Source organism: Podarcis liolepis (assembly GCF_965112155.1).
Source record: "Podarcis liolepis genome assembly, chromosome: 6".
NCBI lineage: Eukaryota > Metazoa > Chordata > Lepidosauria > Squamata > Lacertidae > Podarcis > Podarcis liolepis.
This window is the reverse complement of record NC_139559.1, coordinates 64,097,615-64,125,063: the sequence shown is the minus strand read 5'-3', so window position 1 is coordinate 64,125,063 and position 27,449 is coordinate 64,097,615. Positions and strand designations below refer to the sequence as shown.

At 42.6% G+C, this 27,449-nt stretch overlaps 1 protein-coding gene across 2 annotated transcripts in view; it reads left to right on the top strand.

The window, feature by feature from the left end:
* Window positions 1-27,449, top strand: part of NEGR1 (neuronal growth regulator 1) — a 444,891-nt gene that overhangs the window by 265,322 nt on the left and 152,120 nt on the right. For both annotated transcript variants that reach the window (XM_083510584.1, XM_083510583.1), the window contains exon 3: window positions 18,009-18,134. In XM_083510584.1, coding sequence (XP_083366710.1) covers window positions 18,009-18,134 — 126 coding nt within the window. The remainder of the gene's footprint in view (window positions 1-18,008; window positions 18,135-27,449) is intronic.

Below are 27,449 nucleotides of genomic sequence, written 5' to 3'. Positions count from 1 at the left end.
CCAACCCATTACCTTTGGTTACCTTTTCACTTATGTAGGTCGTTATGCATTGAGTGGCAGACCTACATTTTGGGGGCCACTGTTATCTTCGTCAACTGAGTTGTTCCATGATGGATCACCACACCTTTACAAAATCTGTGTTACTGACTCCCAAACTTTGGGATTGTTAAAATATATACAGTAATAATCAAATTGAGCTGTGTGACACAAATTGGGTCTACTAGACCCACAACTTTGAAGCAATGTGCACTAAAGTTGCTTCTGGGGCCCCTCTGGGATTAGGGGCCCTGAAGCTGAAGCTTCATTAATTTCAAAGTAGATCCACCCCTGTCTGCATCCAGATAACTTATGAGATGAGACGCGCACTGGACATGAAATTTATATTGAATTTAATCAATTCAAAATTGAAATTTCTTGGATGGAAGAAGGACTTGTTTTGAATTTTAGCAGCAACTCTAATTGCTGCTGTGCTAGGACTGATCTCAGGAGGATCAGCATGGGGATCTCTGTCAAAGCTACTATAAAAGTTACAAAAATAGGAAAAAAATAAGTTTATTCTAGCACCATGTACATCATGGGGAAAAAATTCACAACTTACTCATAAATTAAATATTTTATAGGCACAACACACACACACACACACACACACACACACACACACCTAATCAAGAGTAATTGCTCAGCGGGACTTGCAACCCAACCCTCTGTATGATTCTATGACATGCCTACTCAAGAATTCCATTGAGTTCAATAAGGATTACTTCCAGAATTGCAGCCTTAAGCACTTAAGTGCACATTGGTTTTTAGGGTCTGATATTATTCATGTTTATTCAGAAGAAAGTGCTACTGAGTTCGGTAGGACATTCTCCCAACCATTTATGTGTAAAGTAGGCAAAACCTCTGTGTATTTACTCAAAAGTGACCCACTACACACAGTGGGGCTTATCCCCAAGTAAGTGTGCCTAGGACTTCAGCATTTAATATGTTCAATGTTCTCTGCTTTGCACCTCCTGTGAATAGAAGCCAGGAATACAGCACAGTAATTGTAATTGACAGATTTAGTGATCTGGATAGAACAATCCTATAACTGGATGAATAGCTCCAAACCCATGAACATTGAAAAATGTCCAGATTTTTTTTCTCCTTTTGGGTGATTCATATTCAAATTAGATTCCCTGCAGATATTTAGAACATGACAGTTACTGTCAGTAGACAGAAATTCTTGCCAGAAGTAATTAAAACAAAAGGGGAGAGAAAGAATGTCATTGAGCACTGCCTTCTTCCAGGACACTAACGTGCTATTTCATAATAATTGCAGCACTAGCTTATTCTCTGATTGCTGTTTTCAATTACAGCAGCAACTATGTATCCTGCTGTAATTAACAAGTTGTATTTGTATTTACATTAGAAAAGTATTTTAAGAAGCTCAGACCATGTAACTACTTTAAATTTGGATGAGTGTGTGAGGAATGCCCCCCCTCCATTATTATGTAGTTCTCACAAATTATGGGACGTGGGTGCCACTGTGGTCTAAACCACTGAGCCTCTTGGGCTTGCCGATCAGAAGGTTGGCGGTTTGAATCCCCACGACGGAGTGAGCTCTCGTTGCTCTGTTCCAGCTCCTGCCAACCTAGCAGTTCAAAAGCACCCCAAAAATGTGCAAGTTGATAAAAAGGTACCGCTGCAGCGAGAAGGTAAACACCATTTCCATGCCCTCTGGTTTCCGCCACGGTGTTCCATTTGTGCCAGAAGTGGTTTAGTCATGCTGACCCGGAAAGCTGTGGACAAATGCCGGCCTTTGACTAGACTTATCTGTCCAGGGGTCCTTTACCTTTTTACCTCTCACAAATAGCAGATGAAGTGGTAAACCTGTTTCTGGAGTGTACCATTTCAGACTGCAGGTGAAAGTTCATGTGGTAGAATGTTCTTCCATGTATGAATGTGTGTATATAGATATATATTAAATCCCTGAACACAGTAGACTAGTTACCAGGACTCCAATCACCACTTGCTGTTTTTCTTTACATATTCCTTTATTGATTTTGCATGCTATCCTTTTATTATGTTCAAAGGGGGAAACACCTGGAAAGTTGATTCATAAGAAAATGCAAATAACTGCCTTATTTTCCCTATATTTCTATGAAGTAATGACATAAATATGTCATCAATGAAGGTGCCATTTTAGCTAGAATTTGTAGCCAAGTTAGTAGAAAGCACACTGCCTAGTGATTCGGAAACATGCTCCATTTGGGTGACATCTTGCCTTTCACACTAAATTCCAAATTCTTATTGTGGTTTAAAAGTCAGCTCACACCAATGGTTCTTTGATAATTTTCTCATGATATTACCCACTATTTCCTTCCACTATATTCAAACCGTTTAGAAGTATAGATTTTCTGCAAATCCTTTTAATTAAACCATATCCTACCCTGAGGATCTTCTCAAAATCTTCCATACCGACTTTTCCATCCTCAGCTATCTGAACATTCTGTGCTCTTTTTTTAATTTGGATTTCATACCCTTTCTGGCACAGATCCATGTCCTCCTGCTTGCACCGAATAACCCCAAGCACACTGATGATGCTCATTAAGGGAGCTGTGTTATTACTCAATTTTGATCGTAGGCTTGCTTTGGTAGAATGTCTATATTTTCATCATGCAGCTAAAAACGAGCTATTTAAATGAAGCATCACAGTGTGCCAGTGAAAGATGAGCCCATTTGCACTTATTGCATAGGGCTATGGCAGGTAGATGCAAAGCAGTTTTGAGCCCTGTGGATCCCCTTATCTATATTAGGACTTTGTCTGTTTTTTCTTTTAACCTGGGTCTTCCTGAGCTGGCCAGACCAAAATGCCGGCCAGTGCAAAAGGAAGAGTGTCATGGGGATTAGAACAAGTTGTTTGCTCCTGGGTCTGAGAGAAGCCAATGTGACCTTTTGAAAGTAGCACAACAAGGAGTAAATATTGTATGAAGACGCAGGAAAATACTTCCACGCTATGCATTGGGAATAATGAGCATGCTGTGCAGATCACAGCTGTGCTGTTAGTGGTCTGCTCTCTACAGAATTGAGTGCAGCTCTCAGACACACCATGAAATGGTTAGGCCCATTGTACGAACACCTCGGATCTTCCCTTCCTTGCTATCCTGTTTGGGTAGGAAAGAAAGAAAGAAAGTTGGTTTCCAGTTCCAGCTATATAAAGGAACTCCTGCTCCTGAAGAGTAAAGGATGCTCAGAGTATGCTCTTGCTCGAGGCTACTGAGAGTTCCCTTTCCAGGCTTGTTTGGTGTTTTGTGAAGCGCACACATTTTGCGCTTGTTAGAGCCAAATCTGAATCTTACAGAAGCCTGACCTTTCCCCCTCTATGCCATTCCCGTGACGTTATGCTTGCTGTTCATCTAGTGTACTTTGTACCCCCCCATACACACACCCCAATGCTGCCTTAGGACATCTCCACTGTTGCTGTTGAATGATTTCAAGTATTTTTGACATTTGAACACAACAATTAAGTAGTGTTGTAGCAAGCTGACCGTCAGGCTTTAAATTCTGCATTTGGCATGCTCTTGCCTTCATTGATAGGTAGCTAATCACAATGAGAAGGACCTATAAGCACTCAGTAGGCATACAACAGGAGACTAGGAATTAAGCTTCTGAAAGATCAGTTACACACATTTTCTCTCTCTCTCATAAAATGGTGTCACACAAAGATTAAATACCCTTTAATCTCATTTATTCTCATTAAACCCTACATTAAAGGAAGTGAAAATGATTTTTTTATTTATTATTACATTTATATCCTACCTTTCCTCCAAGTAGCTCAAGATGAAATACATGGTTCTCTGCCTCCTCACTTTATCCCCACTATGGCTCTGGGAGGTAGGTTTGCCTGTGAGATGGTTGGCTAGCCCAAGTTCAGCCAATGAGCTTCATGGCTTAAGTGGGAATTGAACCCTGGTCTCTCAGGTCCCAGTCCAACCACCTAATCACTACACCACATTGGCTCTCAGCCTTGCACATGCATTTTATACTGTGAGTGTGGGCTAGAATATTGGAGGCCATCTTGGTCTCCTTCTGCAAGGTGGCAAAACATGACGCTCCAAATGCTTGGCTAGCTGGAATTAACTTAGCTGTCTGAACCTGTGAACAATGAGGAAAATGAAAAGACATGCAGCCATTTGTAAGATTTTTATACTGGATCAAGAAAGCCAATTCTGCCTGTTACATCACTTATATCTGCAATCTGCAATCTGCACTTGCAACACAACCACTGTCCTCACTTGTTCCCCTGCCTCTTTGAAAATTGCGTGTCGAGGTCCCCAAGACACCCCCCCAATAAAACACAATTGACACATGATTTTTAGTTTAAGGTTTTTGGCATAATTTTGGCCACAACTTTATTAAAATTACAAGCAATGTGAGTGGATTCTTAGGCATTGGTTGTGACGATCTGACCCCGCACAGGGACAGACAGACCTTCACACGCTCACGAAGTCAGAAAGGGAAAACATTTTGGGGAGAGACGGGACTGGGTACCATGCCTCTCCTCTCCCCAAATGCTCCCAGGGGCTCTTGCGTGGCTCTAGCCCCTTGACAGGGGTTCAGACAAAAGCATGGCGAGCCCTTGGGTTCCTTTAATGGAAAACCCTTGCAGCAGCAGGATTTTGGAGGGGCAGGCACAGCCAATCCATACCCCTTAACCAACCAAACCATAAACCAATGCCTAACTGCAACCTTACAAGTTGTGACGATTTGCTACGCAGTAGGCAAAAACCAAATGGCACCAGCCAATCAGCCAAATGGACAAAATTCCTACCGGGTCCCTGCCCCAAAAGCAGACGACCCCATGACAGGCATAGCAAGGTCAAGCGAACAACCTGAAAATAGGGAGGGAGGGCGGGTGATCCGATGAGCGCAGTGAAAAGAGGAAGCTCAACGCTGCGCACAGGGTATTTAAAGGCTATGGCTGTCAGAATGTCAACATTTAAATCTCCCCAGCAACAGGAAGCTCAATGATAATGGTGGCCAAACTCTTTTCCCGCCCAGCAACAGTGGGTGTCTTGTTAGCCCCCACCACAACATGTGCTCTCCATGAAGGAGAACACACTTTGTAGGTGTGAGACTGGATCCATTGGTGCCCTTCCATGAACTGAAAGAGGAGTCCTGTTCCTGGAAGAGTCTTTTATCCAGGCCTCTGCTAATGGAAAAGAAGGGGAAACTGTTTCCCCAAATTCCCCCTTCCCCCTCCAGGTCTTCATTCTTCCTTTCACAGAGAGGTCCACTGTATCAAAGGCTGCTCTGCATAGAGAAGGATGCTGTTAGCTTCAACCTACGGTTCTGCCAGGCAGATTTTGAAGGGGGGTGGCATTTGTGATGCCTACAAAAACAGAACTCCTGCAATAGCCTAGGAAATAAAATACTGCTTTAAATAACCCCAACTTTAAGTCAGTTTGGTATGATAGGAATAGGAGTTGATTTTATTCACGGGCTTGTAGGGAAAAGCTCATTCATCAGTAATTCATTGCAGATAATACAGTATCATGTCTTGGGGTCTTAAAGGATTACTTAATAAGAAGCAACTGTTGAGGATAAAGAGCTGTCCTTCAAAAATCTGCATTTTGACTATTTGTTTCCCGGGTTTTAATTATTATTAACTTACAAGGTTTTTTATTGAAAGATGAGAGCGGTTTTGGTTATTTTATTTTTTTTAAAAAAGTCAAATCGATTTAGTTTGGTTCATTTGGGGCTATATAGGTCACAGCTGTTCAGTGTTTTTTTTTCTCTTTGCCACAGAATAGATTTTTACAGAGTGAATTAGAGTAATGGATTCATTTCAGGGATCTACATGGGGAATCTGATTAATAAATTATCCTTTTATGTGGAAATAATACTTCTGGATGTTTCTAATCTTGAGGATGCTTTGCAACGTATGCAAGCCCTATGAGGTCATTAAATGAACTGTGTTAAGAGTGGATTATTGCCTTTGAGGGTTAGATTGTGACATATTTTGAAATATGTTTCTATTTTGGGGAAAATGTACAAACTCATTTCAAACTGCAAGGCAGAGTAATATTATACTTGGCTGTTCTAGGAAATTGAAAAGCCGGATATTTTTCTTTCAGCTTCTTTCTGACACCCAAACTACTTACAAAGGTTCTTTCTGCTAATTTAAAAATGAAAAAGAGAGAATTGAGGGAGGCTTAATCATCCTTAGGCACAAATCTAATATAACCCTCACTCTTAAGTGATTCCCCCCCAAAAAAAAAAATGGATGCAGGAAGCAAATCAAGGCCTGAGTATTGTTTTCCCCACAGTATTTGAACAGGTTGTTGGTCAGATCTTTGAAGAGGGAAGTGAATTCTGCTCCTGGAAACGGTGGGTCAGGAGTGAATCACCTTATTAACAAAGTGACTATCTTTCCTCTTTTTGTGACCTCTTCTTACAGCCCTTGGAATGGTTACAAAAGCAGCCATACCTTTCCTCCTGGCACTTCTCCATGGAATGACACTGTGGCCCCATTCACACCACACATTTAAAGCACCACGATACCACTTTAAACAGTCATGGCTTCCCCTAAAGAATTCTGGGAGGTGTAGCTTCTTAATGGTGCTGAGATTTTTTAGGAGACCTACCTATTCACCTCCCATCCCTTTTAAAGCCATCTAAATTTGCCCTCAGCACAAACACACACATATACATATGCACATGTACATATACATCAGGGAGCAGGTAACGCTGTGGTCTAAGCCAGTGAGCCTCTTGGGCTTACCGATCGGAAGGTCGGTGGGGTGAGTTCCTGTTGCTCTGTTCCAGTTTCTGCCAACTCAGCAGTACAAAGCATACCAGTACAAGTAGATAAATAGGTACCGCTGCGGCAGGAAGGTGAATGGTGTTTCTGGGTGCTCTGGCACTCATCACAGTGTCCCGTTGTGTCCACATGACCTGAAAAAGCTGCCTGTGGACAAACACTGGTTCCCTCAGCCTGAAGCGAGATGGGTGCTGTACCCCATAGTTACCTTTGACCGGACTTAACTATACAGGGGTCCTTTACCTACACCTACAGATACACATACACAAGGCTTTGTGCGTGCTTCTACTGTTTTAGTAAGCTATACATATATTGGATTTTGCTGCTGTAATGTAGGAAGGGGATAGGTAAACAGGAATGTTCTTGGGATTATGGGGGAAGAAAGAATTATGGACTCAGCATTTTATTCTGAACATTCTGTGCAAATGTGTGGTCAAAGGCAACCAGCTCCAGAATTCTTAGTCTGTAAAGTGACCACAATTGCTCCATTTTTTCCTAATACTGTATTCTACAAAGCCTGTAAATTCTATTCATTGTAAAATCAAGACTCTTTGTCTGATCAGTATGGAATTTTGCATGAAGACCCTGTGTAGTGAATGATATAATCTGGGCAATGCTTGGAGGTTAGAGTGGGGGGGGGGGTAGAGTGTCCATTGAAAAGCAGATGTACTACAGTTGCTTTAGCGTCCAACTACAGGGGTTCACATTAGTTTCTTGCAGCTGTTCCCCACCCCACCCCCAGCATCCAAAACATAAGACAAGTTTCTCTTTTGCATGTTTTGGGTGTGCTAAAAATTCATGGATATTGGAAGGGGCTTTTTTCATTTGTTTAATGAAAATCCATAGCGTTATAAGTTTTCAAACTTCTCGTTTTAAATGAGAGTAATCTTAAGGCAAATTATGTAATGCATGTCAGATGGAAACCAACATTAAATCAGCACATTTGTTCCTGAACTAATACGTGGATTGGGTCTTAGTTCTTCCCTGCCTTCCATGCTTCTGAATGTTCAGTTGCAGTCACAAGCTCACAGCAATAGAATCAAAATACTTTCAAAATGGTGTGTGCGTGTCTTCAGTCCTATACACCTAGGAATAAGGTCCACTGAAGTCAAGAAGAATTAGCTCTGTGCAGACAGGGATAACAGTTTTGCACTGTAAAAGGACATGTATAAAGATGTACTTAAATTCAAATGTTTATTTACAGACTACTTTGGAAATGGGATGGAGCAGACTTTTGGGTGCACTGAACACATGCATGTGATACAGACTGGAAACAGACTCATTTACCCATCTATCCATCCCTACCATAATTGTGTCAGGCTTTCAAGCTTTCTCTGTTCTGTGTGTACATTTTAACAAATGGGGGTGGCAGTTGCTTTGACATCCCTCATCTGTACCCAAGTGGTTTTGGTCCATGAGTGAAGTTTTAAGCATCTTAACTCTTGCTATAAACTGGAGGGTTGGGTTCCTTCACAGAATTTAATACATTAACCTCTGATAATGGTTAGGTTTAGAGCATGTCATTGGCAGGTAATGGGGCCTTTCCCTCCCTATGGGAAATTGTTAGTGGCAAGGAGGGTTCATTAGCAATAGAAAGAGTCAAAGAAGTTTCTGTTACCAGTTCTGGATTGTGTTCTAGTCAGAGCACACCAATTCAAACTAATGAATCTAAGTTAGTCTTGCCCACATTAATGGAATTTAGAGGACTTATCCGCACTTACCTTTGGCCCTGTGCTTTCCAGCCACAGGCCTGCACTTTAGAGCTCCATGTCTGACTGCTCTTTTTTCTCCCCAAAGCTTTCCCTGTGGAAACCCACTCTTTAAAGCAGAATTGCAACAAAAGTCTATTAAGGTTTTCTGCAGATTGCCATTTGCTATGCTGCAGCGGTAAATAATGGTTTTTTTGCGAGAAACCTCTGGAGCACACACAAAAAATGTTGTGTTTGGACCCAGAGCTTTAAAGTTCAATCTGTGCCTGAAAAGTAGAGAGGTAAAGTAAGTAAAATAAGCCCCTTAGTAGATCTAGTCTTGGATACAACCCACTGTCTGAGTGGCATGCAAAATTCATGCAGGGATTTGTACAGTCCACCTGACTTCAGTCGCAGGTGTTTGTTGGCCTACAACGGGTGTGTATCGATTACCTTTTTAATAATGTTTGTGTTTTGTATCCGACTGTGTATTTGTTCAGAGACAGGGAACTAATAAAGTTATGTCTAATAGTAATAAGACTAGCCATAAAGCGAATATAGAATCCAAGGATATGGCTGTACCGTCTGTATGATATTCCAATTATATTTTCAGCAGTTTTGATTTGCATCGCTTACAAAACATTTGCCTCGCATCATCTGCTTCATCCCGTACTCACATGCCAAACGCATGTTTTCATTTTCTCTGTCTGCATTTCTGGAGTTCTGCCAGGGATGGCCAATTTCTGTATTCTTCAGGCAGCTCAAGTCTCTGGACTGCTATCTCCTTATTGTTATAAACCCAGTTGCTTGACTAAGAAACTTTTATCATTCTTTACTATAATTTATATACAGTGGTACCTCAGGTTAAGAACTTAATTCGTTCTGGAGGTCCGTTCTTAACTTGAAGCTGTTCTTAACCTAAAGCACCACTTTAGCTAATGGGGCCTCCTGCTGCCGCTGCGCCACTGGAGCACGATTTCTGTTCTCATCCTGAAGCAAAGTTCTTAACCTGGGGTACTATTTCTGGGTTAGCAGAGTCTGTAACCTGAAGTGTCTGTAACCCGAGGTACCACTGTAGTGCCATGAATATGCAGGGCACTTTCCAGTTCTCCATCTCAAGGAGTTTACAGACCTCAGCAGTCTGGGAGCTTCTGCAGACCAGTTCCTTCCCACACTGCAAAAGCAATGTCAGACATTCTGGACTATGTAGGTGAAGCACAAACCCTGGCTCAGGGATGGGGAACCTGTGGCCATCCAGATGCTGCTAGACTGCAACTCACATCTTCGCTGCCCACTTGCCATTCTGGCTGGGGTTGACAGGAGTTGTAATCCAACGGTATCTTGGGGATCACAGGTTCCAGTCTATGCTCTAGCTTCTTCTTCTTCTATCATTGCCTACCCTGGAAAATATGCTGTAAAGCTAATATGGAAATGGACCCTTAGAGGTATAGGCCATGGATTGTTTAATTAGCCAAAGGCCTAGGAGGAGAAGAAAAAGTTTTTGCCTGGTGCCTAAAGAAAAGCAATGAAGGTGTCGGGCAAGCTTCCCTGGGGTGAGCATTCCACAAGTGGGGAGCCACCACAGAAAAGGTCCACTCTCATGTTGCCACCCTCTGGACAAAGGAGGTACATGAAGAAAGGCCTCAGATGATGATCACACGATCCAGGTTGATTCATTTGACCAGGATTGCCAAGTTCCTTTTAATTGTTTTTTCTTCTTCCCTGTGCTTTATAAAATAAATAAAATAAAATAGCTGCTGCCTAACAGAAATTCAGCAGGTGCACAATCCAAGCACTGTACCTGTTGGCTGTCAATCTGCTGTGCAGTTGTATAACCTCTGGTGCTCTAAACCCAATTATTTTAATTTTTTAAAAAATCTATCCATGCTGATGCTTGCTCACAAACTGTGCATCACAAACCATACTTAAAATTTCCCTCACTCCAAACAGAGACACTGTCCCAATCGCCTGGAGCAGAACCCACTGGCTGTCTGCAAATGGATACAGCTTGCTTTTCACCCATTTGTGGATGAGCTGCTCTGTGGCCTTCCAAGGCAGTCGCTGCCAACACTGTTTGATTAGAATCACAGCTGTACAATAAACAGATATTGTGTCTCAATCAAAGCCACAGCACAGAGCTTCCTTTATACCAATGGAGTCAGCGCTTCCAAAATTGCGTCTGCTCTTTATGGCCTTTGGAATGCCTGCTTCTTGGGGATCCTTTGCAGTCCCATCCCTCCCGCATGTTATATATGGGGCTGCCTCTGAAGTCAGTTCAGAAACTTCAGCTGGTGCAGAATTTGGCAGTGAGGTTGCTCACTGGGGCAAGGTGTTTTGATCATATTACACCAGTCCTGCTTGACTGCACTGGTTGCCAATTAGTTTCTTTTTTTTTTTTTTTTTTTTTTTTTTTAGTTTCTTGGTCCAATTCATAGTGCTGGTGTTGATCCATAAAGCCTTAAATGGCTCAGGACAGCCATACCTCAAGGACTGCCTTTCCCCAGCTGAACTAACCTGGACCCTACGACCACATGTCATACCTTCCAACATTTCTCCAATGAAAATAGGGATGTCCTATTCTATAATAATAATTTTACTATTTATACCCCATCCATCTGACTAGGTTGTCCCAGCCGCTCTGGGTGGCTTCCAATATGTATATATATAAACATAATAAAACATTAAACATTAAGAAAACTTTGCTATAAAGGGCTGCCTTCAGATGGCTCAGGGGTCGGATAACTCCATACCTTCAAACATTTCTTTGATGTAAATAGGGACAACCTAAGGGAAAGTGGGACATTCTGGGATCAAATCAGAAACTGGGATGGCTTTTGTAAAACTGGGACTGTCCCTGGAAAATAGGGGCACTTGGAGGGTCTGTCATGTGAGGCCCTTCTCCATGTGCCTCTAACATGAGAGGTCCAGAGTGTGGCAACACGAGAATGGGTATTTTCTATGATAGCTCCCTGCTTGTGGAATGCGCTCCCCAGGAAGGCTCGCCTGCAGCCTTCATTACATATCTTTAGGTGCAAGGTGAAAACGTTTCTCTGTAACCAGGCCTTGGGCTGCTTAACATTCTATGGCCTTTTGAATGTATTTGTGGGAGGGTGGCTATTGGTTTGTTTTTGTTATGTATTTTATGTTCTCATTTTGTATTTTTATGTTGTGAACTGCCCTGTGAAGAGGAAGAAGAAACATAGATATTACATTGTGTGGAAAGCGTAGAGTAAGGGCAGTAAAGAAAATAAGACATAGCCCACATTTCTGCATGCTGAAAGCACTGATTGCCTGCCTGAACCTGGAAACCATCTAAACTCTGGGCTGCTAGGGGCTCCAAAGTGATGTTGCCCACAGCATGATTCCTCCTGAGTGTTTACTGTGTCATCCGCTGTTATGCTGCACTGGAAATGTTAAGTCTCCTCGGGGAAAATCAATAGCTGAAATTGTGCCCACATGAAAATAATTTGTATTGTAGAAATAAACAGGAAGTGTTTCTTTTTCTTTTTTTTGTTTTTAAACTGCCTCCCATATCTTGGAAACAATCTGGAGCGAATCCCCTCCTAGCTAGTGAGAAGCATAGTTGCTTTTTATATACCTAGAAAAGAAAAAGAAAAGAAAATGCTGAAGAGTTGCTTTTCCAAGGATGCAATAGTAGGCATGTGATGTCCCTAGGCCAGGTTCAATAAACATTCCATGCGCTCCCTCCATCCTGGAAGTCTGCCTCGAATTGATTGGTGTCCGTCCGTGCAGTCTTGCAGCAGCCCTTGTGAAGAGAGCTAGTCGGAATTATTTTTATCGATTCTGCCACTATGTAATTTTTATAGAGCTGTTTGACCAGCGCGACCCGATACATATCATTACAGGGCTTTTGCTTTGTTTTGTTATCCCCTGAATGTACATGCAAAGCATCAGAACCACGCCAAAACATGATTACTAACAATTTGAGTTTTAATCTTTAATCTCCCCTTTCAGGGGAGGCATTTCCAACTCTGGAATTCATAAATGATAGGTGAAAAAGGACAAACGGGCAGTTCCTGACTGATGACAGGACAGACTGCTAAACTTCAAAGCTACGAGTTATGTAATAAGGATTAGAGGCTCCTGTTACAATTGCTAAAATACCAACCACAACTGCTATGATTAAACACCAGCTAGAAATGCCAGTGAGGCTTGCTAAAGCTACTGGTGTTCTTTGATCATCATAAACAAGGCATTACACGGCCCCACATAATTTTCTAACTCAGATTAAAATATACAAGGTGGAGATGTAGTTCTGGTTGATAGTGTGACCCCTGAAGTCTCTGTTCTGGTGCCTAATGCTTTGTTTCACTTAGTTTAAATGAACCTTGTAAGTTTTTGATGCCTAAACAGTCTGCTCAATATCTTTGCCTCAGGATTGGATTGTTGCCTACAATCTGGTAGAAATAATAAGAGGGGAAATGAGAATATGAACTGAAATCATTTTGATTTCTGCTGCATCCTCTCAGTGCAATGTGTACCTTTTACCTGTGGGCTCCTAGCTTAATCAGTATCTTCCAACATGGTTAAGACAGTTGTTCATCCACACACAGCACCTCTGCTTCATTCCTATCCCCAAATATAGGAAAGAAAGGCCTTTAAGGCACATAAGGGAAAGGAATCTGTGTAAGCTAATATTGCTTGCTAACATGCCACAAAGAACACCTAGTGGAAATATTATTGAAGTTTCATAGCAGTTACATGAGTGGGGACTCAAGTATATCCTGTAGTCAGGTGTCTTGTTTGCAGAAATTCATCACCTAGGTGATGCTGACATGTAAGTACATACTCTCCTAGTGTCTTGGTTTTCCAGGGACAGTCCGGAAATATGAAAGCCATCTTGGCTTCTGATTTGATCCTGGAATGTTTTTATTTTTCATGCTTGCGCCACTGCTGCCAAGCTCAGGGAAGAGGATGAGCTGGCACTTGTTCTGAGCAGCAACAGAAGCAAGGGAGCATTCCAGGGCCTCTCCAGGGCCACTGCTGCCAGAATCCTCCCTTGGGCAGCTTGTAGTGACTGCTGGAGAGCCGGTGAGGAGGACGAGAAGCTTCATCCACCAAGGCAGGCAGAGGGCAGAGTTGCCCTGGGCAGGAAGAAAGGGGGAGCAAAGTTGGGCACAAGGAGTCTTGATTTTTAAAAAAAATGCTTTGTGTGTCTTGCCCATTCTAAAATATATTTATTGCTGTGTGTGTGTGTGTGTGTGTGTGTGTCCCAGATAATGAAATAAGACTGGGATTAAGGGCTTTCCTCCAGACAGTGGAGGGCATGTGTGCTGTGTCCTATTGGTGTGATGGTCCTCACCTTTCTTTTGAAGGACATGCTCTGTGGAAGAAGACGGGCAAAAATGGGGCATCAAGGAGGGTCATTTGGGGTGTGTGTGAAAATGTTCCATCTGAGGAATGCTGGAGGGTATGCAAATAATAAAACTGATAGTTCAAGAGACAAGAAATGAATATTTCTAAAGTCCAAACAGGTAATTATTGTACTCCAGAAAGAGACATGAAAACGAAGCAGATATTGTCATCCAGCTTCACCCCATTTTTCTCTCTCAGTGCAACACCTCTTATAACCCAAAGCAACACTCTGAGGCTACATTCACACCATTAATTTAAAGTACTGTGATATCATTTTAAACAGATACGTCTTTTCCTAAAGAATTATTGGAGCTGTAATTCATTAAGGGTGCAGAGAGTTGTTAGGGAGACCCGATTCTGCTCTCCAAGCTACAGTTCCCAGAGTGGTTTAATCCCTCTTCATAGGGAACAAACTTCAGCTTTCAGATTATTATTTATTTATTTATTTATTTATTTATTTATTTTAATTTGTTTGTTTGTACTCCACCCATCTGGCTGGGTTTCCCCAGCAACTCTGGGTGGTTTCCAACAAAGATTAAAAATACATTAAAATGTCACACATTAAAAACTTCCCTAAACAGGGCTGCCTTTAGATGTCTTCTAAAAGTAGTTATTTTCTCCTTGACATCTGATGGGAGGGTGTTCCACAGGGCAGGCGCCACTACCGAGAAGGCCCTCTGCCGGGTTTCCTGTAGCTTTGCTTCTCACAGTGAGGGAACTGCCAGAAGGCCCTCGGCACTGGACCTCAGTGTCTGGGCAGAACGATGGGGATGGAGATGCTCCTTCAGGTATACTGGGCCGAGGCCATTTAGGGCTTTAAAGGTCAGTACCAACACTTTGAATTGTGCTTGGAAATGTACTGGGAGCCAATGTAGGTCTTTCAGGACCAGTGTTATATGGTCTCAGCGGCCGCCCCCAGTCATCAGTCTAGCTGCCGCATTCTGGATTACTTTTAGTTTCCAGGTCACCTTCAAAGGTAGCCCCATGTAGAGTGCATTGCAGTAGTCCAAGCGGGAGATAACTACAGCATGCACCACTCTGGCAAGACAGTCTGCGGGCAGGTAGGGTCTCAGCCTGCGTACCAGATGGAGCTGGTAGACAGCTGCCCTGGATACAGAATTGACCTGTGCCTCCATGGACAGCTGTTAGTCCAAAATGACTCCCAGGCTGCGTACCTGGTCCTTCAGGGGCACAGTTACCCCATTCAGGACCAGGGAGTCCTCCACATCAGCCTGCCCCCTGTCCCCCAAGAACAGTACTTCTGTCTTGTCAGGATTCAACCTCAATCCATTAGCTGCCATCCATCCTGTGAGTGCCATCCTGTGCACTCACACAGGACCTTCACTGCCTTCGCTGGTTCCGATTTAAAAGAGAGGCAGAGCTGGGTATCCGCATATTGATAGACACCCAGCCCAACCCCCCTAATGATCTCACCCAGCAGCTTCATGTAGATGAAAAGCATGGAGGAGAGGACGGAACCCTGAGGCACCCTACAAGTGAGGGCCCAGGGGTCTGAACACTCATCCCCCAACACCACTTTCTGGACACGGCCCAGGAGGAAGGAGCGGAACCACTGTATGACAGTGCCCCCAGCTCCCAGCTCCTCTAGATGGTCCAGAAGGATATGGTCGATTGTATCAAAAGCCGCTGAGAGATCCAGCAGAACTAGGAAATAGCTCTCACCTTTGTCCCTAGCCTGCCATAGATAATCAACCAGCACGACCAATGCAGTTTCAGTCCCATGATGAGGCCTGAATCCCGATTGGAAGGGATCCAAATGGTCCGCATCCTCCAGGCATGCCTGGAGTTGTTCAGCAACCACCCACTCAATCACCTTGCCCAAGAATGGAAGATTTGAGACTGGGCGATAGTTGGCCATACTGGCCAGGTCTAAAGATGTTTTTTTAAGAAGCGGTTTAATAACCGCCTCTTTCAGTGGGTCTGGGAACGCTCCCTCACAGAGGGAAGCATTCACCACCCCGCAGAGCCCAGCCCTTCCCAGCTTGCTTTTATCAAGGAGACGGTTGGTTTCACACGTCCAAGCAGCCTGTCCATATCCTCGGGGGGGGGGTGATGGATTGAAATTGATTCCATGCAACTCGACCAGACAGGGCTCTAGCACTTTCCCGCCCCAGCCCTGCTCCCAAGGTGGTTGTTTGGGGGGAAGCCATGACTGTTTAAAGTAGCACCATAGTGCTTTAAATATATGGTGTGAATGTGGTTTAAGAGGTAGACAATCCTTCCTGATATTGAATTGCATGATAAGGGACAGAAACCTGTCACCGCAATGTGGCTGTTTCGTGATACCTAGCTTCCATGTGAATGTGAGTGTGCAGGACCAGAGTATTTCTGAGTCATGCAAGAAAGAGTCATCCATAAGTAGCAAGAGGTAGTATCTGGAGCAGGTGCTACTGACATATAACGATCATTTCCAGGTACTTTGCCAGTTCTTGTTTTAGGTTTTTGCTTACTGGAAAACAACAAAATCACTTGACTTATATTATGCGTCATTCTGACATGAGTGTAATTGTGGGGGGCAAGTGAGTTTCTCATCATTCCCTCCAACATTGTGCAAGACATCACACATACATTCCTATCTAGAGGGTTTGCAATCTGATGCAAAAACCAAAGGGCTGGGGATATTCATGAGGGATTAATAAGTGAGTAATGCAGGTACAGTGGGAATAACTCAGGCGGCAGTAGAAGAGCAATTAAAGAGAGGCTAAGTGGCTCAGGAAAGGTTTTGCTGCAGAACTGGGTTCTCCAAAGAGGCTAAACAAGAGGCTGAGGGAAGCAGAGTGCTGAAGACAGGAGAGAGAGGGCAAAGCTGTTCAGATTCAGGAGTTCCAGTCCTGGTTCATCAGCTGGAACTGACATTTGGGTTCCCAAAAAACACAGTGTTTCATAAATTGGTCCCCATAGTAATATCTCTTCGCAAGCAGTGCACTAAACCTAGAATAATTGGTGTAGGAGGGTTTATTGCAAATAAATACAGCTGCACAGCACAGCCTACAAATCACTTGAAACAGCTTAATATCTGCAAAGAACATGACTGCCACAATTTTTATTTGCAAGGAACAAGGCCTTCTTGACAGTGGCACCTGCTTTATGAAGCGCTCATGCTCATCCTCAAGAAATCAAAGGGATGAGCTCCTTTGCAGTCTTCCTGTAAAAAGCCAAAGCTTTCCCGGATTAGCAGGTCTGTGAGGATGATGCTGTTGCCTATGTTGTTCTTGGTGTGATTTATTGTGTTGGATTGTTTTATTTTAAATGAATTGGAATTAGATTCAGGACTTTTGTTTTTATTACTGTTTTTACTATTGCAAACCTACTTCTGGAGTTTGATGGTGAAAAGATACATAGTATAACAAGCCAAATAACCACCATTAAGAACATATAAATTTAGATATTATTATCATCATCATCATCATCATCATTTTGCACTCCCTTGGCTTTGCGCCCTGTTGTGGGGAAACCACCAGCACTACCCTAAATCCAGTGCTGGCTTAAGCTACCCAATGGCTTCTTGTCAGGAAGACTATATATTACCTTCAGTGTAAGGAGAAATGTGCCTCTGAATACTAGTCAATGTCAAACATAACAGAGGGTGCTATAGCAGTCAGGTTCAGCTTCTTGGCTTCCTACAGGAATCTGGTTGGCTACTGTAAGAATAGAATGCTGGACAAGATAGGCCTTTCTCATATGTTCTTATCTCTCAGGGTTGTTGCAATGATGTAATGGGTGAAGAAAGATGAAATATAAATGAAATATTAACCTACTAGGTTTTTCATAGTGATGCTCCAAAATTCAGTGCCATGTACAAAGGCATTCCTTGTTGAGTTTGGTGGGACTTACTTCCAGGTAAGTGTGTTTAGAATTGCCGCCTGAATATTGTATCAGCTAAAAGCTATCAAGGAAATGTATTCCTGTGTGTGTATGCAGAGGTGCTACTTTGTAGAGATATTTCCCTATAGAAAATGGGCATATAAACTTAACCTTGCTTAGTGCATTGCGGAGCAAGGGTGACTCTTGTTTGGGATGAAGCTGGATTCTAACGATATCAGTATTGCATCTTTAATGACATCTCTAGTGGTTTCCCAGATTAAGTAAATCTTTAACTGTGTTTTATTGTGTCGTTTCAGTTTCTCCAAAGATAAGTCATATCTCAAATGACATTGTGGTGAATGAAGGAAGCAACGTCACGCTGGCCTGCTTGGCTACAGGGAAACCAGACCCTTCCATTTCTTGGAGACATATCTCTCCATCAGGTATGCTCAAAATCCACTCAATTTGATTGTGGATGGGGTTTTGGTGTGTTTGTGTGCGGTTTGGGTTGTTGCAGCTGTTTTAAGTTACATACAAGTCTAATATGAATTCCAAGTGCCAGGTTGTTCAGGAACCTAGAAATTTGCTAGAAAATTTGAAATATGTTGCAGAATTTGATTAAAAGCACTAATTGGATCATACTGGTAGCTAAAGTCCATGATATAAATGACAGCAGTCAGAGAGTAGCTATTAGCTTTAAAATGTTATATGTGTGTGTTTCTGTGTGTTTTGTTGTTAACAGACAGTTTCTGGCTTTGAGTTCCTGCCAAAATCAGTACCCTGTGGAAAGGTGAAACTGGTTAATGAGAAAGGGGGGAAACTGCACATTTTCAAGGCTTTCTCCCCATGTTTGAGTGCCTCAGGCAAGAGATCTGAAGTTAGTTTCTAGCTTTTATCTGTTCATGCTCCACCCTACACAGGCACCCAACACACATGGCTATTTAACTATTTAATAGACTCCACCCTGACGTTTTCTTCTCTTGCTTTCCTGTGCAAGGGAGAATGCAGATTCCAGGCAATGGAAGTGGTGCAATACAGACAGCTAGGTTAACAGCCTCAAAGGAGGTGGTAGGGAAGCTGCAAGTGGGGATTCCTGCTCAGATGATGGAACCACAATTTTGCCTTCCTGCCAGAAGCAGCATGGTGTGGAATTGCAGCTCCATTGCCAGAACAATGGAGGTATACTCCCTTGTCTCATAGGAACATGGGAAGCTGCCCTATGCTAATTCAGACCATTGGTCCATCTAGCTCAGTATTGTCTACACTAGGGTTTCCCAAATTTGGGAGTTGTAGTCCAAAAACAGCTGAAGACCCATCAATCCTAGCTAGCAGGACCGGTGCTCAGGGATGATGGGGACTGTAGTCTGAAAACAGTTGGAGACCCAAGTTTGGGAAACTTCTGTCTACACTGTCTGTCAGTGGTTCTCCAAAATTTCAGGCAAGATGCTCCCCATCCCTACCTAGCCATGCCAGAGATCAAGCCTTGTATCTTCTGCATGGAAACCAGATCCTCTACCACGGAGCTGCAACCCTTTCCCATGAAACTTGCATGTTGTATGGAATTCAAGGAGGATAGGATGGATATGTGATTTTGGAGATGCACATATGTGCAGGAGGCACCAAGGCTAATAGAGAAAGAGAGGCCTAGAGTGAGCAGGGGCAGGTGGAGGCTGCTCATCACGATGCTATCTTTGCCATCCCACCATGGGAATTAGGTGACCCTAGAAGGAGAAGGGCCCCAAAGGGGGTGGGTGAGTAGTGATTGTTTCTCCTCCATTTCCACAGTGGGAGTTGGGCAGGGGATAGGCTCAGGCAGAGAGAGGGCTATAGGCTTTACTCAGCCTGAAACCTATTGTGTATAATTGGGGCTGATGGGAGTTGTAGTCTAGAGAGCCACAGGTTCTGTTCAGTTTCATTTGCATCCTTTGCTTCCCTTTCTTCTACATTCCTTTTCCCTCTACATTCTTTTACTCTATTTGCCTCTTTTCCCTTCCTCCCCCTTAACAACTAATCATCTCAGGGTGGTGACTTCTTAGACCTGCCTTCCCCTCTCCTCTTTTTGTTCTTGCTATATAGAGTGTCATGCATGTTGGTGACGCTAGATCGGGGTAGTCACTGCTGATGGACTACAACTCCCATCAGCCATGAATGGCATTGGAGAGCACCACATTGGCCATCTCTGTGTCAGATGAATAGCATTGACAAAATGGCCACCAACTGCAACTTCAAGGAGGAGAGTTTGTGTTGGGTTTAAGAGCTTATTCCTGTAGTTAGACAATATTTAGATAGTAAATCAGCCTCATATGGATGTAGGTGCTGGAGCCACATCCTAGCATGCCTAAAAGAAAGGCTAAGCAGCACTTTGCTTTATAGTGGAGGGCTTGAAAGAATTACTAATAGTGACCTTTAAAAGAGCAACAATTAAACCTTTTTAAGTGACCACCAAGGGAGTAGAAAAATCAGTTACTTCATAAAGGTGGTCTTTAACTAAATGTCAAACAAAATTGTGTTGGGAACCTTGGGGAGTCTTCAAAGTGGGAGCCTAGGACGTGAACTCTCCTAAAAGGCGACACGGGGCCTTGAGTTGCATTGTGAAAATGACATTAGCAGAACCTTGCTGCCACCTTGCAATTTCAGTGCAAAGAGAAATTTGGAATGTCCCCCCACAGCTGAGTTTCTGATTAAATCAGCACAGGATTTATTTATATATTGAAATATTTATAAACTGCTCTTTCATAAGATACATCAAGGCAGTAACTTAAGTCTTTTCTTCAATCCCAAAACACACTTACTAAAAAGTAAGTCCCATTTAACACACTGGGACTTCCTTCTGAGTAAACAGGTGATCCTGCTGATGAATGTGGCCAACTCATTGGATCAAGAGATTAGATATGAACAGCTTACTCCCATGAGATAGCATCCTTTGATGAATGATGTCTTCATAAAAACTTCTATTTATCTACATTGCATGAGAATTGGGACTACTTAGGTAAATTGAAACTAAAAAAAAATACCTTTGGATAACAAAATCTATTAGGATTGTGCAGAAAAGATCCACAAGGAGGAACTCTGGTTCCTTCCCAGTCATGGCCACCCCTTTTGCATTCTGAATGATTGGTTGATACATGAATGTTCTAAAGAAGAAAAATGTTCTCTAGTAATCAGCCACTGGGAATAATCAGCGGAGATGAATGCAAGTTAAACACTTGTTAATGCCAGATGGTGCTGAACCAATAAAGTCTGATTCAAATATTTAGGAGTTCCTGGAATGTACAGCTTTAGAATGCATATCTGGATCCTTTTCAGTAAAGATGCCCCTGCATGTTGAGAACTAGGATAACAGGGAAGTTTTGGGTGAGTGTTCCAATATGCTACCCTCAATCTGCAGCCTGAATAAGTATAATCCCACAAAAACTTGTGGAAACAGTTAAAGCCTAGAAAAAGGGCACAGCAGGCTACTGAATTTGGTCCCCTGTCCTAGGGCAGAATACCTATTCGCTAAGGCATTATAGAGATGTTTTCCCAGTCTCCTAAGAAAAAAAATTCAAGACTCTGTTACTGCAAAAAGTAAAATAGGAACAATTGGAAGGGAAAAGAAATCTGATGGGTAGAGAAATGACTGAATGTTCTCTCCCCACTTTCCACTCTAAACCAACCCAACCAGAACACACTTGCCTCTGTCATGGATGTTTTAGTTGAGATTCCTGCATTTGGGTCTCTTCCAACTCTATACAGTTCTATGATTCTGCTATGGTCTTCCCTAGACAAATAACTCAGATAGGGGTCATGGTGTCTCAGTTCTTTGGTAGAGATAATATTTAGTTTCATTTGCACAACTGCAGCCATGCAGATCCATAGAACACTTGAATTACATTTTAATGAATGAACAAAATGAATGAATTGATTATACTTAACTGAATAGTGTTCCATTTGGACATAAGCATTAACTAGAAACAGAATCATTCATTTAAAATAAGGCCTCAGAGAATGCTCCAGTTACGTTTAACCATGTACATTCTAGCACAGAAATGCTGGTGGATCTCACTCCAGAGAGGCATAAGATGCTCATGTTGTGTCAATGAGGTGTGATCATGAGGATGATTTCAAGCTTGACAAAATAAATGGAAGACGTACACCTGTAAACTATTCTCTGAGACTATGGCAAGGAGACTATTGTTTAAGAAAAGATGCATCTGCAGTATATTTCATGCCTTGTTTGAGGCACTGGCTTCCAAGTACCTACATTACTGTATCAGCGTTACTAGAGAGTTTTTTTGGGTGACTTCTTGGCAATCTGATATGGCTGAAATCCTGGGTCACCCTCTACCCCGGAGAAAATTATGCTAGGGTAAAATAATTTATAAGGAGACAGCTTGTAGGCATCCTAGAATGGAGTATAGAAAAACACACACAGAGAAGCTGTGTGTGGGGGGAATAGAACCTTCTAGTCTAACTAAATTATCAGATAGGTAATAAAAGAAGCTGGGCTTATAGGGGAAAGAACACAGGGTTTTTTGTTATGTGGCACACGTTAGATTTTTGCTTTGCTTTTGCTTTTAGTTCACTTGATGAACTAAGGTTCATTGGCACTTCATGTTTCTCCTCAGTTTTCACCTGTAATTCACAGCAGCATCCATATAATTACAAAGACTGTTGCTCTGAAATAGGGTTCATGCCTTGCATTCATAAGGTCCCACAAGTCCATTTGAAGAACTTGAAGGTAGAGGACTGGAAAAATACTTTTGCCTGGAGATATGGAGAGCTGGTATGGTCAGGTTAAGTTGGCATACCTGGGATAATGTACCATTGATCTGAGTCAGTATGAATTAGTGCCATTTTTCTACCTAATATGAGAGTCAATACAGTCTCTCTTTTTGTAGTGTTCCACATTCATAACACCGCTTCAGTACAATCCTATCCATGTTCATGCAGAAGTAAGTCCCACAATGTTAAGCATGCCTACAAGGGAGCAGATTAGACACAGATTATGTTCATTTTAGCGTCATAACATGCAGCAAGGTTATTGCTCTTCGTTGCATTTCAAGTTACAATTTCACATTGCAGAGAGGGGGATGGGCATGTTTACATATTACCTGATGCACATTACATGTTTGGTTTCCCCATGCATGTAACCGCCCCACTATTCATGAGACTGCACATTGATATGGATTGCTGCTGAAATCATGTGTACTTGGCTTCAAACACCACTGGTGGGAGTGCACTGGAGCCAGAATAAATGACAGTGTGTATACGGCCATGGAATCGGCACTTCACAGTGCAAACTATAAAATGCAGTATAATTTGAAGAGAGGAAAAATAACCACTTTGTATAGTTTCCACTTGGCAGAGGTTGGTACATTGCTTTTTGCTGAGAAAAAACTGTTAGTCTAATATGAATGAAAATAAACTGTAAAGTTATTTTAACTTAGTACATAAATTAGAGCATGAGTTTTAATGGGGCATGTTTAACTTGCAGTCATTATGTAAATTCATTCATTATTATAAATATTCATTATCTGAAGCTATTATGTAAATCCGCCAAATCTACACATTTAGTGTAACACTAGAAGGAACATGGAACAGAAGCTTGTAATCTGAAAATCTTATATTGTTGAAATGTCATCTGAATAAATTGCAGGTATTAGTTATTTTGTTCTGACATTTAAGAGCAAAGTGCAACATCAATAGCTGAAGAATGAAACTGGAATCTTAAAAGAATTTGGGGTTGTCTGAGACATAATTCTGCCTCCTAACACTTGTATGCACAGCATGCTTATTATACTTTCCATTTTTTGAAAGCAAGAGCTAGAAATGTTAAGTCAGAGGAGCTGCATTGCAGCGCTTGCTCTCCAACCTTCTCAAAGCCCTCCAAGGAATGAGCTACTGCAATTTCTCTTCAAACCGGCTTACACATTACCTTTATTGTGCAGCCATGTTGAAATGGCCTCCAGGTGTGATGGTTTAGCTCTATCTCACTGCAACATGTGGAGTTGGTCACTGTTTTGCCCTTCTGATCCTATGTACCATCTCCACATAATCCCCAGTTGCTTCTGGGACTGTATGGTGCTGGCATCGAGATGCTCCAAACAATCAGATCTAAGTATCATGGCGTGGTTATTTTATGCATCAGAGTGGCAAGAATGGTGTTCCAGCATGCAGCATCCTTTCAAGTAGCTGGGTTGTTGTTTTCCCCCTGTGATGAAGGTAATGTAAACAAAGCCCCGGAGAGCTCGCTCAGTTGCTGAGCTGTTCTTGCAGATATGGCGCTTTCCCTATAACTCACTAGAACTCTGACTTTGGAAAGCTTAACTCCACTAATACAATGAATAAACAAAATTCAGCAGAATGCCTTGGTCAGACTGGCCGAGTAGAATGTGGGGAGAGTCACAGAATCCTGTAGCACCTTAAAGGCTGGCTCTTTATCATGGTATGAGAACTTAATTGCCAATAAGTCTAATTAACCGGTGCATGAAGACTGACTTAGACAAAGGGAAGGAAGGAAGCTAAAGGATACGAATTAATCCTCCAGTTAAAGGCCTTTTCCTGCTTTACAAAGCAGGAAAAGCCCTTTAATTGTGAAATGGGTTAATGGGCCTGGAGAACGATACTTCAGACCTTTTGCACTCATATTTCACTCCAGCTTTAACTTTCTGGATGGGTTCTTTTTATGTCTCTTGTCTTTCATTTATTCCCATCTTATCAATTTGGTTGGACTTCCAATGTACCTAAGTGAACATAAACATGCCTCCTTTTCTGTAAAGCATTAAAGAACAAGAGCCCCATATGCATACGGCTAAAGATAGAAGGAGCCCTCTGACCCACCAGTGTCCCTGATTATGAGGAAACATCCTGTGGGCATACAGCCTTTTCCTATTAACACCAAATATGTGGTCATGATAGGGGCAATAATACACAATACATTAATGTACAATAATGTATATTAATCCTGCATGAATGACAGTAAGATCAGAAATGGCACGAGAGAAAAGCAAATACCCCTTCTCTGCAATGTAATTCATCTAATGCGTCTTTCACCAAGCATTCCCTGATGTGTTAGGGGTTTTTGAAATGTTTGTCCATTCAATTCTTAATACCTGATTTCGGCGTCCATTCAGTGTCCTTAGGGGCAGTCCTTTGTGGTCTGTGCAAACAACTGAAGGGTGTTGCGTGTGTAGGTCCCCAGGCCACCCCTCAAATAACTTCACACATAACACATAATTTTGGTTTTGGTTTTTGGGCACTATTTTGGCCACAACTTTATTAAAATACAAAATCAGTGAGTGGTTGTTTAGACATTGGTTATGACTATCTGTCCCCCCGCCTGGGACAGAACTGACATCCCGAGGTCCGATCGGTAGCCAGTAGAAGGGAAAGTCAAACTTGGGGGTCATTTGAGCTAAGCGTTGGACCCACGCCGCTCACCCCAGCAGCTCCCCGAAGGCTTGCCGGCCCTGGTCCCATGACAGGGATTCCCATGACAGGGATTGGGCGGCCCTGGTCCCATGACAGGGATTGGACGAAATCGTGGCAAGCCCCAGGATTCCTTTAACGGAATTCCCTTCAGCGCAATAGGAGGGGCAGGCACAGCCTATCCTGACCCCTCCACCACCAGCATATTATAACCAATGCCTAACCGCAACCTTACAAGTTGTGACAAATTGCTGAGCAGTAGGCAAAAACCAAATGGCACAGCCAATCACCAAATGGCAAAATTCCTACTAGGCCCCTGCTCCAAAGCAGATGACCCCATGACAGGCAAAGCAAGGTCAACCGGAAAAGAGGACGGGCGGGTGATCCGATGCACTCTGCAAAGAGAAAGAGAAACCAGAGTGCACCAATATTTAAAGACTATGGTCCCACCCACCCAATTTGCAACATACAATTTGCCCCAGCAACCCGGTTACCCAGTCATAATGCCAGGCAACAACTATTAACCTGCCTGGCAACAAAAGGCCTGGTCCGGTGGCCCACACCGCAACACGTGCTCTCATTTATTGGAGAACACGCTTTGTTGTCAGATGATGGAACCTATGGCCTAGAAGATGAGCAGGTTAAATTATTGGAATAATAAACCAGATGTGTATAGCTTGACTAGAGAACTGGCCCTGCAAGCCAATAATAAAAAAAAGAGCACTTGTAAAATCTTAATTTTAAAGTGATGGACATGTGTGTGTTTGGTAGGAGTTGATGGTGATATCCAAGCATAGGCCACAGGCACCATGCTGCTTTAAACAGACATGGCTTCCCCCCAAATAATTCTGGGAACTGTAGTTTGTTAAATGTGCTGAGAATTGTTGTTGTTGTTTAGTCGTTTAGTCGTGTCCGACTCTTCGTGACCCCATGTACCAGAGCACGCCAGGCACTTCTGTCTTCCACTGCCTCCCGCATTGTTAGGAGATCCCTATTCCCATCACAGAGCTACAATTCTCAGAGGGTTTAACAACCAATCCCTCTTGCCAGCCAAGTCTGGGAATTGTAACTCTTAGCACCCTTAAAAAACTGCAGCTCTCAGAATTCTTTGGTAGATCTGTTTAAAGTGCTTTAAATGTATGCTGTTAACGCGTCCACAGTAATATGACATGGTTCATATGGAACCAAATTGTGCAGCGTAATCACCACTGTTTATAATGAAAATGATATTCTCAGAAGCAGTTTACTCAGGTGACTGTAACACAAAATTTCCCACACACACACAGACAAAAAGGGTGTTTAGCATTTGCCCCCATTCATGTGAAGGAGACTGCAAGATTTCTATTTGATGCTAAATCAGGCTCATCGTTAATTCGATAGCAAGTTCAAGGGGGAGATCAATGCCTATTAGAGAAATTAAGACTCCTCTTTCCAAGAATGAGTAAAAGGTGTATCACTGCTGGTACAATCTGAAAATGTTAACTCATTCCCATTGCAGATCTCAAGGGTTTCTACCCTTACCATGCATTTAAGAATAGTAGACAGAGGTATAGGAAAGGGAAGAAAAGAAGGAGTGATTAGGCATGTGTAGTTCACACTTAAATCCCGGCTTCACTTGGTTGCCATGCCTTCAGTCTCACCCAAAGCAGAAGTGAAAGCTGTCCATAGAAAACAATGGACAAGTGCGGAATTTATCAAGAATCGTGTCAGACTAAGTGATATTGAGAGTTGACCCATTGAAATCAATATAGTTGTTACTATTTCAGCCTACTGAGTCCTATTTTTTCCAGTAGCTCTAGCTCTTAAGTATCACTGAGGATGTTAAAATTATTCATATCAAACTGTCCGGGTGGCAACATAAGAACCCAAGAGAAACCTGCTGGATCATCCCAAGGACCCATCTAGTCCAGCATTCTGTTCTCACAGCAGTCAACCAGATGCTTGTGGGAAACCCACAAGCAGTTAAGATGAGCTGGTGAAGCCCTTGTTGCCAGCTCTGTCAAGCTGTGGTTTGCGGAGTGGAGGCACAATGCCGGGTCTTCTCTGTGGGTACCCCTAAGCTGTAGAATGACCTCCTTTATGAAGTGTGTCTGTATCAGACACTGAGAACTAGTAACTTACTGCCCAATTGTAGAAGTGGTAAGATCATTTTGACTCAAAATTCTAGGGTTCTGTGCCCTGAAGTACCTCTCCAGTTGGAGATGTTGTTATTTCATCATGGATACAGTGATGTGGTTTGCATGTTACATTAACCATAGTTGAACTATAGCTCAATGTAACTGAGTAGTGTATTGAAATCATGGTCGCTTTGCTCTTCCTCTACTCCTGCTAGGAGACAGGCAGTGGCC